The following is a 14,938-nucleotide window of genomic DNA, read 5'->3' as shown; positions in this document are numbered from 1 at the left end:
AGCAAAATGGTTACTGTTTGGAGCCACTGAGTTCTGGGGTGCTTCATCAATGGCTGATGGGGGGAATACAGAAGCGAGGCGACCTGGGCCGGCGCCAGGGACAGAGCAGCCGTGGGGGTGGGGAGGCCGGTGGGGAGGGTGGGGCTGGGCAGGGCTGCTGGTCAATCGGGCGGGCGGGGTGGGGACGGCTCGTGTGACCGCAGAGGTGGGGAGCGTGGGGCAGGGGCAAGTCTGGGCGGCGTCAGGACTTGGGTCTGGAAATGCGGACAGTGCACACGGAGGTATGGGGAGGGTTCCCCAGAGGGGTCCTGGCAGGGGGGGGAGCTGGGACATTGGTGCCCACTGGTACTGCCAGGTCACCTGGGGCGAGGGTGTGGGGAGGGCTGGCGGGGAATCCTGTGGGGGGGGCCAGGGCAGAAAGTGAATGGGGGGGCTATGGAAGTCTCTCAGGCCCCGTGGCCGTGTGACAAACACTAGGCCTTCCGCTGGCTGAAGTACCGCACCCGGGGGCAGGGCCCTGCTCCTCCTGGAGGCTCCTCGGCCTGCAGCCCCTCCTCACCTGCAAAGCACACACTCCGACCTGTGTGTCTCGTGACATTTCCTCTTGTCCTCTGCTCCCGCCGACAGATGCTCCCCGACTGTCCCCCCACCCCGCCTCCACGAGACCCCGTGGTTACACTGCCTGCCCCCACCCCATAATCTGGATCATCTCCCCATCTCAAGACTCTTAAGTTAACCCTATCTGCAAAGCCCCTGCTGCCACCTGAGGTCACGGACCCCTAGGTTCTGGGGCGGGGGTGTGTGGGGGACACGGGTCGGCCTCCCGGGGCTCGCTGGGCTCCAAGGGCTCATCTGTCCCCGCCACGCAAGCCGCATTCGCCCCATCCCAGGGCCCCCAGCGGGCTCCGCTCACGACGGCGTCAGGCCCAGGGCAGGTGGCGCGAGCTCTGAAGTCGCACACGTCACCATCACGCGTGGATGCGGCGCCAGCTGAGGACGCGGCCCCGGGGCACGAAAGCCGCGCCGGCCGCCGCATTTCACGGAGGGAAGGGCCCGCCCCGCCGCGCCCCTGCCCGCCGGGTGGGCAGGAGCCCCGGGTCCCGCAGCGCACAGCGGACGCGGCTCCGGCAGGGGCGCCCGAGCGGCAGGTGCAGGGGGCGGGGCGCGGCCCGCGCGGACACCGAGAGGCCGGCCCAGTCCTCCCGCCGCCTAGAGCGTCCCGGAAGCGGCCGGGGAGGCGGGCGCGGGCCGGGGGCGGGGACAGCGGGGCACTTCCGGCGGCGGCGGCGGCGGCGGTGGGTCGGCAGGTGAGGGGGGCCGCGGCGGGGGCGGCGGGGGCGGCGGGCTCCCGGGCGGGCTCCTCTGTCCCGGCCCCGCGGCGCGGAGGGTGGGCCACGGGGTGCGCACCGTCTCCCTTGTTCCCTTCCCGGTGTGTCCCGTTGCCCCGGGCGGCCCCGCGGAGGAAACGCTGCCGGAGCACGGGCCCGGTTCTCGCCACGCCGCGGCCTGCGCTGCCCGCCGGGACCCCCAGGGCAGCCCCCCAGGACCCCCGCCCCGGGCAGCCCTCCAGGACCCCCCCGACAGCCCCCCAGGACCCCCGCCCCGGGCAGCCCCCCAGGACCCCCACCCCAGGCAGCCCTCCAGGACGCCCCCACAGCCCCCCAGGACCCCCACCCCGGGCAGCCCCCCAGGACCCCCCCACAGCCCTCCAGGACCTCCGCCCCGGGCAGCCCCCCTGGACCCTCCCACAGCCCTCCAGGACCCCCCCAGACAGCTCCCCAAGACACCCCCCCCCCCCCCCCCGACAGCCCTCCAGGACCCCCTCCTGCCCCATGTCCCCAGCAGGTGCCCCCAGCACTCCCTCCTCAGCCCTCCTGCCCCCTGGAGCCTTCCCATCTTCCTCGGTGGTATCCAGAGTACCTCTTCTCTTTAGTTTTTCTCCAGATGGCCCCCCCTGCCCCCACCGCTCCACTTCCTTCTCCTTAACTCCTCAGGCCGGGTCTAAGGTTCCCTCTTCCCTGGAAGGACAAGGGAGCTGTGCAGGGGTGCAGCTGTGAGGGGGTGCGCCCTCCTTGCCCTCCTGCCCCCTCTATGCCCTGTGTTCTGTGGCCCGGCTTCAGTGCTGGCTTTGAATCCACACACGGACACCTCCTTCATTCTCTTGCTCTGCGAGGTTAGTTAGCTTTTGGTTTAAGAAGTTGTTTCAGAACATCAGAATATGTGGGTTTCAGCTTAAAAAGTATGTCTGGAGAGCTGGACCCGTCCCCCTGCACACCCCCCAGGACAGGACGGGGAGGCATCCACAGGGAGCCTGCAGCCCCAGTTCCTCCCTCCCCCTCCCCCGCCCCCCCTGCTGTGCTCTGAGTTAGTCCCTGGTCCTCTTCCTGTGCTGCTGAGGCATCGCAAGGCAGTCGAGGCCTTTCCTTCTCCGCAGTTACTCGTGCCCAGTAAGTAGGATGCAGCTAGGATCCCTGAAGGAGCAGCGCGCTCACATGGCCAGGAGGCTGACTCGGGGAGGACGTGCCCAGAGCTGGCCTGGCTGGAGACGGGCCTACGGTCCATCTTTGGTGCTGTCCCTACATTTGAATAAACTTCATTTTTCTTGAGTTGTGGTCTCAAGGGGCTGCACGAGTGGTCCCGGGGCCTCAGCATCCCCACAGGTAGGACACAGCCACTGTAAGGGTCTGGGTGGCAGGCGGGGTGGGGAGTTGCTGGAAGCCCACCCATGAGTCCTGCACGCCCTTCGCTGCGGGACATGATGGCTGGCAGCGAGCTGGCTGTAGTGGGCGCCCTGGTGACCGACCATCCCTCCCGGGTGGGAGCGGAATGACAGGCGGGGGGTCAGGTCATGAAGGAAGTGAGGGGACACGCAGGCTGTGCGGCAGACGACCTTGCCAGCAAACTGCGCTGAGTAGGCCAGCGGGGCGGTCACTGTCAGGGCAACAGCCCTCTACTCCTCACGGGCTGGAGGATGGTGGCGTCTTAGCCGGCGAGGCGCAGCAGGGGCGGCTCTTGAAGGATCCAGCCAGGATGTCTCAACTCTGCCCCGCGCGTCTGCTCAGCAGCACAGGGAGGCGTCCAGCTGGAAGGAGCCGTGCTGACCGGGAGGTCGCTGCGCAGCTGGGCGGCCTCCCAGACATCACGCCCCTCGGCCGGCTCCCGTGTTGGTCACCCCTGCGACGCTCTGCTGCAGCTTCCCCGCGTGCCCAAGGTAGCGAGCACTTGCGTGCAGGTGGCCCAGGTACACGGTCCGTGACGTCCTTTCTTCCTCTGTTGTGCTTTCCAGTTCCTAAAGCACGTTGGGCGAGACAGCACTGTGAGCCCAGAAAGGCGTCCCCAGCACAGACCGCACAACCTTGTTCAACCAGAAACCAGTCCCCAGGACCCCAGTACTCGATGGTCCACGTTTGAAGGAAGGAGCTGCCACCGTCCGCCTCAGAGAAGGCCAGAGGTTCCAGCAGGTGGACAGGTCCCCCAGGAACCCCCCCGTGTGCCAGTGTCCCCTCCCGCAGAGAGGACGGGGAGCCCGGAAGACCAGCAACAGCCGGGGCGAGGGGCGGCTGACACTGGAGGGAGGAACGAAGGAGAGGCTGGAGAGGCTGTGCCCATGGTGACCCAGGCTCGGTGAGACGGGACAGGCAGGTGAGGGAGCAGAGGAGAGGGGGCAAGGAGTCTGCCAGGACCCCCCCCCCCCCCGTGTGTGTCCCCCCAGCCGCTGGGGACAAGCCACCCCCAATGGCCTCCAAGCAGGCGGCCGGGAGGAGCCCGGGGGAGAAGCGCAAGAGGGTGGTGCTGACCCTGAAGGAGAAGATTGACATCTGCACGCGGCTGGAGAAGGGGGAGAGCAGGAAGGTGCTGATGCAGGAGTACAATGTGGGCATGTCCACCCTGTACGACATCAAGGCGCACAAGGCGCAGCTGCTCCGTTTCTTTGCCAACTCGGATTCCAACAAGGCCCTGGAGCAGCGGCGCACCCTGCACACGCCCAAGCTCGAGCACCTGGACCGCGTGCTGTACGAGTGGTTCCTGGGCAAGCGCGCTGAGGGCGTGCCCGTCTCCGGCCCCATGCTCATCGAAAAGGCCAAGGACTTCTATGAGCAGATGCAGCTGACAGAGCCCTGCGTGTTCTCTGGCGGGTGGCTGTGGCGGTTTAAGGCCAGACATGGCATTAAGAAGCTGGACGCGTCCGGGGAAAGACAGGGGGCCGACCACCGAGCGGCCGAGCAGTTCTGTGGGTTTTTCCGGAGCCTGACCGCGGAGCACGGCCTGTCCCCTGAGCAGGTTTACAACGCTGATGAGACCGGCCTTTTCTGGCGGTGCTTGCCAAATCCCGGCCTGGAGGGCGGCCCGGCGCCCGGCGTCCGGCAGAACAAGGACAGGCTGACCGTCCTGATGTGCGCCAATGCCACCGGCTCCCACAAAATCAAACCCCTGGTGATTGGGAAATGCGGCGCCCCCCGGGCTTTCGGGGGCATCCAGCACCTGCCTGTGGCGTACAAGGCCCAGGGTAACGCGTGGGTGGACAAGGAGATTTTTTCTGACTGGTTCCATCATATCTTCGTCCCGTCCGTGAAGGAGCACTTCAGAGTGGCAGGTCTGCCCGAGGACGGCAAAGCCATCCTGCTGCTGGACCACGCCCGCGCCCGGCCACGGGAGGCCGAGTTGGTCTCCGGGAACATCTTCACCATCTTTCTGCCTGCCAGTGTCACCTCCTTGATTCAGCCCATGGACCAGGGCATTCGGAGGGATTTCATGAGGCACTTCCTCAACCCCCCCGGCTTGCTGCAGGGCTGCCACCCCCGCTACAGCACCAACGATGCCGTCTTCAACGTGGCCTGCGCCTGGAGTGCTGTGCCAGGCCACATCTTCAGCCGCGCCTGGAAGAAGCTGTGGCCCGCGGTCACATTTGCCGAAGGCTCGTCTTCTGACGAGGAGCCAGATGGCCTCCAGGTGAAGCCTCACAATCAGACTTTCGCGCACATCCTGGAGCTGGGCAGGGAGGCCCCCGGTTGCCCCAGCAGCCGGCTTCACCGCGGCACAGCCACTGAGCAGAGCGGGCCAGGCTGTGCGGCCGGGGAGGACCCAGCCCCGGCTGTGGGGAGCCTGGAGCTGGCCGAGAAGGACGGTGATGAGGCCGCCTGGGAGCAGGCGGCGGCGTCCTTTGACGCCGTGGTCCGCTTCGCCGAAGGGCAGCCCTGCTTCACGGCACAGGAGGTGGGGCAGCTGCGCACACTGCGCTCAGTGTTTGTCAGGCAGCGGCAGGTGAAGCGGCGGCGCGTGGCCCTCAGGGCCGTGGTCAAACTCGAGACCCCCCCGGAGGCCTCCCCTCTGCCCTGCTCGTCCACGGCCGGCGAGCACTGACGTCCGCACAGCCCACGCGGGTGGCCCGGAGCTGGCCCAGGAGGTCGGGGCACCCGGTGTGGGGTCTCGGCCGCTCAGGATGGCCCATCCCCGTGTGTCTGTCATCGCGGGCTTACTGTGCTTTCCGTCCTGGCACGGGAACGTGAGCCACCGTTCTGGAAGGGCCCCCCACACCCGAAGCTGACCGGAGCGTCCCGTGGCCAGAACCCAGGACCATGCCAGTAGATTCTGGCCCTGTGTTCTCCGGCCGAGCTGCGCGCGTGGGTGGAGGTGTCTGTCTGAGGGAGGAAAGCCTGCCCTTGAGCCACCTGACGGCAGTGCCTACAGCCAGATGACGGGCTGGCGTTCCTCCCTCGGGGCTCGGTTGCCGTGTGGCGGCCGTCCCTGCTTGTGGCTTTATGGGTGGTGCGTTGTCACCCTGCTGGTGACTGCCGTGGACTTGCTCAGCCTCATCAGGCTCCTGAGAGTTCCTCCACGTTACCAGGGTGTCTCACCCCTGGGGCTGGGCCCCGCAGGACGTGGGGGCTGCACGCGGGGTTGGCAGGGCGGGGCCGCGCCCCCTAACGCAAGCAGACTGCCCGGGCCTGCAGGTTGCCCCGAGGACAGGCTGGTGGCCCCCTGGGCGTGTGTGGGCTTGGTTCCAGGTCTGCGGCATAGTCTGACACCCGTGTGCCCCGGGAGTTTGCACTTACCACCTGTTTGTTCCTGAGTTTTGCTGAGGCGTCCAGAAGTTAGTCTTAGGTGTGTACGTGCGACCCAGCAGTAAGGGAGCCGGTCAGATCTCTAGCAGTGTCGGGCTTCTGTGTTCGGCTGCTCGCCCCTCAGTACTCCATGCGAGGAAGAGCAGGGTGCCTGGCTTGCCTGTGGGAAGACGTGAGCGTCTGTCCCGTGGCTGCCGGCAGGCTCCCCGCCACCCACGCTGAGGCTGGCAGGGACCGTAGGCGGAGGCGCGCACCCTCCCTGCGCACCTCTGGGCCGTGACTGTGTTTCATTGCTCTGCCTTCGGGTTCCAGCCTGGCCACCCTGCTGGCTCCTCCACCTGTTGGGGCCTCCCCCGGCGGCTGAGGGGACGCAGTGTCTGGTTCGTGCATTACGTCTCCGCAAATCCTGGGGGGACGGCCGTTGCTGCCGTGGTGCCGCCCTGGACATGGTGCTTCCTGCTTTAAATGCACGTGAGGATTGGGAACCTAGCAGGGCTGTTTTCATTGTGGAGTCTTGGGGGCACACGGCCTTGGGGCTAAGCCACTGTCCCTCGGCTTCCTTCCTGTGCCGGGGTGACATCTGCCCCTGTGTGCTTGGCTGCCACAGTGGACTCGTGTGGCCCGTGCTGTTGAATTGCGGCTGCTTGTGGTGCCACGGGAAGTGAGGTGTCAAGAGTCACGGGGGCGTCTGCCCTCACCTCGTGGTGGTGGCGGCAGTGGCAGCACGGGCAGGTGGACAGACGCTGAGAAGCTGTCTCCCCACAGCCTGTATGGCTCTTGAACAGCAAGGCTCTGCGGGGTGGTTGGAGCCGAGCAGGGGCAGGACAGGTGGGCTCCCGGGTCCCCTGGGGAGGCTTTGTCCAGACTGTAGACCCCAAGCTGTGGATTCTCATCCTGCCTCAGCACCTGCCCGGCCGTCTCATGGCCGGTCAGTAACTGCTTGTCACCAGACGGCCTGAGGGGTGTCTGTGCTCAGGGCGCTCCTTCCAGAAGCATCCACGGAGCCAGGTCGAAGCCTCAGGCTCCTCGGGAGGTTCTGGGGCCCAGCGGGCCTGGCCTCGCTTGCCTCCCTCTCTGACGGACAGTGTGCCTCCCCGCACGTGGGCCTCGGGCGGAGCCAGGTGCCCCGGGCTGCAGTCGGCTGCGGGGCCACGTGGAGGGCCGTCTGCAGAGCCGTGTGGCCCAGCGGCTGGTGAGCGCCTCCGCCCCCGTCCTGGTGCCCCGTGCTCCTGCCAGAGACCTCTGCACCCACCTGTCCTCCCAGGACCTTTCCCAGCTGCCTCGTTCAGCACTCTCAGGCACGGATGGTCAGTGCTTTGGCCTCAGGATCCTTTTTCCGAGGCCTTTCTGGGGGTGAGACGGGAGCTGGGAGGGACCAGTCCCGTCCCTCCCTCTCCGGTCACTGTTGAAGCACCTCAGGAAGCCTGGGCGCTGCTCCCCCCCCCCCCCCCAAGTACTAGGCCCAGAGCCCCGGCAGTGGGGTCAGCGGGCATCTGGGGGCCTCTCTATCCTGTTGGGACGTGCTCGCACCCTCTGGCTCGTCTTACCTGGGCCAGAAGGAGATCTGTCGGAGGCAGCTCAGGGTTGGGATGGCCACGAGGCAGACCGCGTGCTTTCCTGGGAGCCCGTGTGCGCAGGAAGCAGAGTGTGTGGCAGACAGGGTCCAGCGATCTGCCCCGAGGCCCAGCCTGAGCTGCTCGGGGAGGCGCCGTCACAGGTGCCAGCTCCTGGGCTTTCTTGGCGTGTGAACATTGTCACGTTTCATCCATCGTGTAGCCTAGAGTGTGGCAGGTATCTAGTGCCTGCTGTGTGCCGGGCATTGTGCTCAGCCTGAGGCCAGGGGGTGGTCATCAAGGCCCTGTCCTGCCTCCAGGGAGCACGGGTTTACCAACAAGGGCAGGACACTGCTGAGGAGGCTGGGACACAGGTGAGGGGCTGAGGTGGCTTGGGTGTTAGTAGGTCCATGAGGGCAGGAGAGAGAAGCCAGATTCCCACCTGCCCCAGGTGTAGCCGGCAAGTCCAGGAGGCTGATCCGGGGTGCCGGGCTCCTGTGCCACCTGTCACCTGGGGCTCCCACTTCCCGTGTCAGGACAGTTCCAATAGACACCCTGCCATCTTCCTGCCTGGAGAAGCAGAAAGCACGCCGCTTCCCCTGAGTATCCTCTCAGCTGGCACAGGTGACTTATGTTCCTGTGATTGGGGCCAGGTCCCTGTCACACAGGTACCAGCAGCCACGAGGACGTCTGGGCAGTGTGGCTGCAGAAAGCCAAGGGAGCAGCCTGGGAGGGCCGGGCGGGGTCTCCTGGCTCCCTCCCTGCACCATGGCCTCGCCTGCAGCCACGTTCTGGCCTCAGCCCCCCTCTGCCAGGACACAGCTTGTAGAGGGAGGAGGCAGGCGATGCAGGGTGGCCTCGAGTCCTGGAGTGGGGGCTCCACACGGGGGCAAGCCCTGGGGGGCTAGGAGGGCGGCCCCCCACCCCCAGAGCTGTCAGAGAGGAGCAGCCCTGTGTCTGCGCCTGGTGCCAGGGCTGCAGCTCAGAGGTTCTTTCAGGGGAGAGGCGGCTGGGGCGCAGTCCCCCTCCCTCCACAAGAGGACTGACCACTTGCAGCAGAGCGTGAGGTTCAGTGGTGCTCGTGAAAGGGGGAGCTTGTAGAGAAAGCATGTGGGAGGAGCGGTGGGTTCATCAGTGACACAGGCTGAGCCGTAGGCCGGCTGTGGGTCAGGAAAAATCTCCAACGCGGATCTCAGGAGCTGTTCTTTCGAAGCCAAAGTTGTTGGATTAGGCTCCGAACCATTTACGCCGAGGGTGTGACTGCTGAAAACATAGCACTCAGCAACCAAGGAGCGGAGCCCAAGAGCTGGTGTGGGAGGGAGCAGGCCAGCAGCTTTGCCGGAGCCACTGTCCTCCCAGGGTGACTGTGGGCGAGCCCTGGGCTGCAGGGGGGCTGCAGGGGGCGCGGGCGAGGCACAAGCAGCCCCCCCACCCCGTGCAGCACCAGCAAACAAGGTAAGCTGCAGGCTAGCAGTGACGCGACCCCGCAGAGTACCAGGATCCAAGACTGCTGCAGCGTGCGCCCTAACAGGACGTTTCCCACCTGAACATGAAAAGAACAAGGAAGAATGGCCCAGACCCCAGGAGAAAGGTAGTCTGTTACAGAACCGGCTGTGTAGAGACTTGAACTTGGCCATTGTGCGCACGGTCAGAGGGTAGGAAGGCACAGACCACAGCATCCACGGGAAGATAGGAATTACCACCCTCGAGAAGAACCGAGTGGGGTTCTGGGGCCGAACGGTACAAGGTCCGAAGTGAGTTCCCGAGAAGGGCTCAGCAGCAGGAAGAACCAGCGACCTTGTCTGACCTGGAGACCCAGGTGACCACACGGCGCAGGGGCACCGAGGTGCAGGCCGTCAGAGCCCTGGAGGAGAGGGCAGTAGGCAGGAATAGAAAAAACAGTGTCCCCCAAGCCCCCAGATTTATTGGGAAATGTTCATCTACAAATCAGCAGTCTCGCTGAGGTCCGGTGGGACGAACAGTGGGTTGGAGAGGCGGGAACGTGGGGAAAGCTGCCCCGGGCCCGAGCGCGCCCAGCAAGGCTGGTGGCAGGGCGTGGGCAGGGCTGGCATGGTCTGCGTGCTCAGAGGAGACCATGGCCCCGAGCCCACGTCCACCCAAGATAAAGCGAGTGAACGATTTCTGGGTACACAGAAACACCTGCGGCTGCAAGGCCCACCTTTGCCCTCGGAGCAAGTGACCCAGACGGCAGATCAAGTCCACCCAGAACAAGGAGCCGCGGCGAAGGTAGTTCTGTCCTGAGAGGAGACGGCATGCGCTTGACCCCTGGACACCCCTGGGTTAGGGCACCGACCCCCTGCTACCCTTTCTTCTGGTTGCAGCTTTTTTTTTTTTTTTTTTTTTTTTAAAGAATTATTTATTTGAGAGTGAGCACGAGCGGGAGGGGCAGAGGGAGAGAGAGAATCTGGAGCAGACTCCCCGCTGAGCACAGAGCCTGATGTGGGGCTCGTGCCCAGGACCCCGATCGCGACCCGAGCCAAAACCAAGAGTTGGACGCTTTACCGACTGAGCCCCCCGGTGCCCTGCGGCTCCTTCAGAGCTTACATAACGTTCCATGGTATGATCGTGTCGGCTTTGCCACGTTCACAGGTGCTGAGTGTCAGCTGCTCGAAGGGGGCTCCGGCAGGAGGGGAGCAGGCATGCGTCCCAGGGGCATTCCCGTCCGCCTGAGAGCAAGCACTCAGGAGATAACCCAAAAGCAGTGAACAAATCCATCCCGGAAGGAAGCGTAAGTGCTCAGTTAGACGAAACCATGTGAAAGCAGCAAGTGAACGGGGCAGGAAGGTGGGCGCACCTGCCCGCGGGGGCTGCGCAGCCTCCTGGCCCACACGGAGGGCAGCGGGGTGTCCCTGCCACACAGGGCAGGGGGCGGGGCCCTGAGCCGCTCTGCACCATGGCGCAGGCCCGGCTGCAGCCCCGGGACGCTGTGTCCCCCCTGCCGTTGCGGGCTGCACAGCACTTTGGGCACAGATTCATTTAAAATTGACCTTTTCTCAGTAAACTTGCCTCAGAGAACCTGTTCTGTATTTTGGCGCTGAGGCACATGTCATGGACAGGGGGGAGACGCCGCTCCTCTGCGGGCACCCGTACGGGGCAGTGTGCACTTCTGTGCCCCCTACCCGCGGGGAATCCAGCCCCCGGCACCCAGAGCAATGCTCTTTCCCACCCCGGTAATTTCCAGGGAGCCTGGCCTGGCAGGTGGAGCACGATGAGCGTCTCTGGCCTCTGGGTCCCGGGGAAACCCGGGAAGGGGGCTGCGGGGGTGAGGGCCCGTCCAGGCGGGCAGGTGGGACCAAGAGGGGCGGGCTGCCCCCCCAGCCCAGCCCACGTTCTCCAGCCTCCTGCTCGGAGTGGAGACCCAGCCCCCGGGCCTCCAGCCCCCGGGCCTCTACGCATGTGGATATCCGTCTAGACTGGGGGCCTCCAGAGGTCAGGACAGGCTGCATCGTGGGCCCCACACTGGCCGGCGCAGGAATGTCAGCAAGGCGAGGGCAGGCAGCGGTTTTTGCAGCCGAGGAGCATCTGCGGAAGCCCCGTGCTGGCTCCGTCCAGGCCTCGGGCTGTGCTGCACCCCGCCCTTCAGCCCCAGAGGCCCAGGGAGGCAGGAGGAGAGGGAGCCCAAGTTAGTGCCCCAGCTAAATGCTCGTGGGAGGAGCAGGGCAGCACCGTTCCATGGGAGCCAGCCTGGAGCCGGGAGCCAGCTGGAGCCCACGAGTCTCCTGTGCCGGGTGCCAAAAGGTGGCTCTCCCAGTGCCACCTGGGCCCAGAGTTGTGGGGTGGGGTCACTGACTGGACTTTTTGAAGGTTTTCAGGGTCTGGGGGCTGCCTGGCTGGTGGGACAGAGGTGACAGAATTAGTGTAGCCTGACAGCTATCCCTCAAGCCGCTGAGCAGAAGGTTGGGGTTGCAGGAGAGGCTTGTGGGAAACAGAGAGGGCTTCATGGAGGTGGTGAGCTTGGAAGTGGGCCTGGGAGGGCACGTTGGCGTTCTATGGCTGAGGCTGGGAATGGGGGCTTACGCACAGATGGGGGCTGGGGGGCTGTAGCAGGGCACACAGGACACGACACCCAGCAGGTGGGGTCGCGGTGGCCTGAGAGGGTGGCCTCGCTGCCTGTCACCCGCTGGCCTCTCTCTGGCTCTTCCCTAGCCTGTTTCCATAAGAGACGCCTCCTCACCTGTCTGCGGGGTGACTCCAGGACTAAGCGCCCCAGTCTACAGCAGGAAGCCCAGGAGAGAGAGAATCTGGGGGGGCTCCGGATGGCCTGTGCCCCTGGGACCTGAGCTCACTGGGTCTAGTGGCCTGGAGCAGCCTCGGACAGGCCAGGGGAACCCACCAAGGACACCATGTTGGAGTCTGGCCATGGAGCAGCCGTGCTGTTCCCACCAGGGTCACCAGGCTGCCCACCCCGTGGAGACCCATGTAGTACCAGGGGCCAAGGGGCCTGAGTGTGTCGGAGATAATGGGGGGGCTGTAGGGGGGCTGGCCCTGGGCTGTTGGGCCGTGTCAGGAGGCTGCCCAGAGGCCAGTGCCCTCCCTGGGTGGCTGCCAGGTGGGCCCCCGCTGGGAGCCAGAGCCCCGTGCCAGGCACGGCTGTGTGGCCGGAGCTGTCAGGTGCGGCTGCCTGCCGCGTTCCCTGCCGCTGGAGGTGCGTGCCTGGCCCCAGGGCTCTGGGTCTACTGGGTGGGGGGACCTGGCGGGTCCCCATTGCCTGGGCGCAGTCATGACTAGCATCCCTTCACTTTCCAGGGCCTGGGTGTGGCCAGTGCACCCCCTGGGGACACCCTGTGGGGCCCACTCCTCACCCTGCTCAAGCAGACAGGCCCCCAGATGCCACTGGAGCAAGCCTCAGCCCGGCCTATGTGTTGGGTTGGGAACCACTGTCATAGGGTCCATCCTGAAATGGGGACCGTGAGCTCGCTGGGCTGGGGGGGCCTCAGGTGGCGGGAGGGAGGCTGTGACCAGGTGGGGTGTGCGCACCTGCCCTGCAGGGTTGGAGTGCAGGAGAGTGTGTACTGGGGGCCCTTGACCTTGGGAGCCAGGGGCCTGCAGAGGCTGCAGGTGGCTCCCGGGCCCAGAGGGCCAGGCCACACACCCCGTTGCTGCCCCTGCCCCGGGCTCAGTGGGCTCATTACTCCAGTCGGCGGGGCGGGACCCTGCAGGGCTGGAGGCCCCCGTGTCCTATCCATGCCCCGACGGTCTGCATGTCTGCCCGCTGACAGATGTGTCCTGAGCCAGGCCCCAGGTCTCGGCCGGCAGCTGGACGCCGTGGGGGGTTGGGGTGGGGGTCCCTAAGCAGGGGTCGGCCTGTACCCTGAGGAGAGGAGCTCGGCTGCGCATCTGTCTGTGGCCTGGGTTTCTGGGCCAGGATCGGCTGGCACTAGGGGCCGCCCCTGCCCTCTACAGCCTCGCGGTCCCCACACACCTGTGGCGTGGCCCACAGCGCCTTCTCCCCAGGAGCCAGCCCTCCCTGCCCGCTCCCACTGGGCCCTGTGTCCCTGCCATCACCCTCTCTGGGGTCCTGGGCTGAACCCTGCGGTGGGACGGCCCTGCCCCAGCTCAGCCCCTCCCACCTGCCCCTCGCTGGCCGTCACTGCCCCTTGTCCCTCCCACTTGTCTGCCAGCCACTTGTTCTCCTCCCACTTGGGGTCTCAGAGGCCCTGCTGCTGCAGGGGGCAAGAGTGGGGGTCCTGGCCGGACCTGGGGGATGACAAACATGGAGAGACTGGTGGGGGCCTGTGGGGGAGCTCTGGCCACCCCGGCGGGCCTCTGGCAGGGGCAGGAGCCGTGGCAGCTCGGGCAGTGGTGGCCAAGGACACAGCCAGTGGGAGGAGGTGTGGGCCCTTGGTGGGGTTGGGGGGAAGAGAGGTTCTGGCTGGGGCCTGAGGCAGCGCGTGATGTGGGCGGTGCTGGGTCCCTGGGCCGGCCTCCTGCTTCTCTGGCAGACCCAGCCTCGTTCCTCTTTCTGCTTGAATAAGTCATCCTGTCCCTGTTCATGGGGCAATAATTTTAATAAAGTGCTTTTTTTCCTGTGAGCCCAGAGCGCAAGACTTCATCTCAGCTCAGGAACATGCCCGTTGCCAGCAGCTCTATTGAGGGCACCCATGAATCTCTCTTATTTGTGGCTCCAAAAATGAGGCCATGGGCTATTGCTGTGCCTCGTTCTTTAATTAAGCAGATGTGAGAACAGCAGAGGGGCCAGGGCGCCAGGTAAGGGGAGGTGCCAGCGGGAGGGGCCCGGGGCTGGAGGGGACGGTTGGGCCAGCTGCCACTGCAGGAGCCTCCGGCCAGGCTCACCCTCCTGCGCTGGGCAACTCTCACCCCCGGCCTGCCTCGTCTCCCCTCTTTCCTGAAACACTCTGTCATTCGTGCAAGACGCTGCCCTGCAGGGACGGCCACGTCCACCCCTTCCCAAGGATGGGAGGGGAGCGGCGCACGCACGCTTTACTGCGGCTCAAACAATTAAGGCAATAAAACAGCCTTTCTGTTTACTGAACTTAAAGTGTTCAATTAATTGAATTCTCTTCTCCAGCTCCCTGGCTGCCAGGTGATAAATGCGTTACGGGCCTCTCTCTCGTTCGCATCCACGTTTTCTGTCCTCACTTTGGGCGCCATCTGGGCAGCCCTGGGTGATTCCGAGTCAGGAGTGGGGAGCAGGATAGGGGCTGAGTTAGGATTTCTGGCCACTGTTTTGGGGGCAGATGTGTGACCCTTGGGTCTCCGGTCCTCCTTGGAAGCCCCAGTGAGGCCCCGGGGCGTGTGGCCCTGCCAGGCGCTCTATTGGGGCCTCTCCACGGAGCGCCAGGGCCAGTGGCCATGGGGAATTGGCACTTAATGCCACAGAGCGTCTGATGTGAAAAAAATGTGAGTGAAAAAAAAGTTCGGAAATGGTGGTGAGGGTTGCACAACGTGAATATAGTCAGTGCCGCTGAACGGCACTGAAATGCCAAGGAGCATGTGTACGTTTTGCCACAATAAAAACACAGTTATAGGAAACAAACACAGGGACTTGATGGTCCAGGCCTGGGGCGTGGAGGAGCCTTCGCGGAGAGGTGAGGCCGCGGAGAGGTGAGGCCACCGAGAGGCTAGCAGTAGCAGGCGAGGCAGCTCAAGGGAGGCACCCAGGGCTGCGGGCGCCTGGGTACCACAGCCAGAGGAGGCAATGCGGGGAGTGGGGTGTGGGGAGAGGTGCCCCAGCCTGACCTTCTCGTCCTGCCTCCTCATGCCCTCAGCCACCCAGCGCCCAGTCCACAGGGAGGCGAGCCTGGGAAAGACCGTGGCTGAGCTTACAGGAGGGACCGGCCA

At 65.4% G+C, this 14,938-nt stretch overlaps 1 protein-coding gene across 2 annotated transcripts; it reads left to right on the top strand.

The window, feature by feature from the left end:
- Positions 1 to 1,250: 1,250 nt before the first annotated feature.
- On the top strand, positions 1,251 to 14,129 carry JRK (Jrk helix-turn-helix protein). Of its 2 annotated transcripts, none has more exons than XM_038555694.1 (2): positions 1,251 to 1,307; positions 3,287 to 14,129. In XM_038555694.1, exon 2 carries the CDS (start codon positions 3,736 to 3,738, stop codon positions 5,359 to 5,361), a length of 1,626 nt encoding a protein of 541 aa, XP_038411622.1. In that variant the 5' UTR covers positions 1,251 to 1,307; positions 3,287 to 3,735; the 3' UTR covers positions 5,362 to 14,129. The 2 variants fall into 2 exon arrangements, with proteins under 2 accessions (XP_038411622.1, XP_038411623.1); XM_038555695.1 differs by lacking the exon at positions 1,251 to 1,307 and adding an exon at positions 2,114 to 2,660.
- Positions 14,130 to 14,938: the final 809 nt, after the last annotated feature.

The sequence above is a fragment of the Canis lupus genome, chromosome 13 (assembly GCF_011100685.1).
Source record: "Canis lupus familiaris isolate Mischka breed German Shepherd chromosome 13, alternate assembly UU_Cfam_GSD_1.0, whole genome shotgun sequence".
NCBI classification, from domain to species: domain Eukaryota; kingdom Metazoa; phylum Chordata; class Mammalia; order Carnivora; family Canidae; genus Canis; species Canis lupus.
The sequence above is the reverse complement of the archived record's forward strand: the minus strand, read 5'-3'. Positions and strand labels throughout refer to the sequence as shown.

Bases quoted from the DNA above. Each gene is read 5' to 3' on its own strand.
- JRK (XM_038555694.1), top strand. From the start codon at position 3,736: ATGGCCTCCAAGCAGGCGGCCGGGAGGAGCCCGGGGGAGAAGCGCAAG.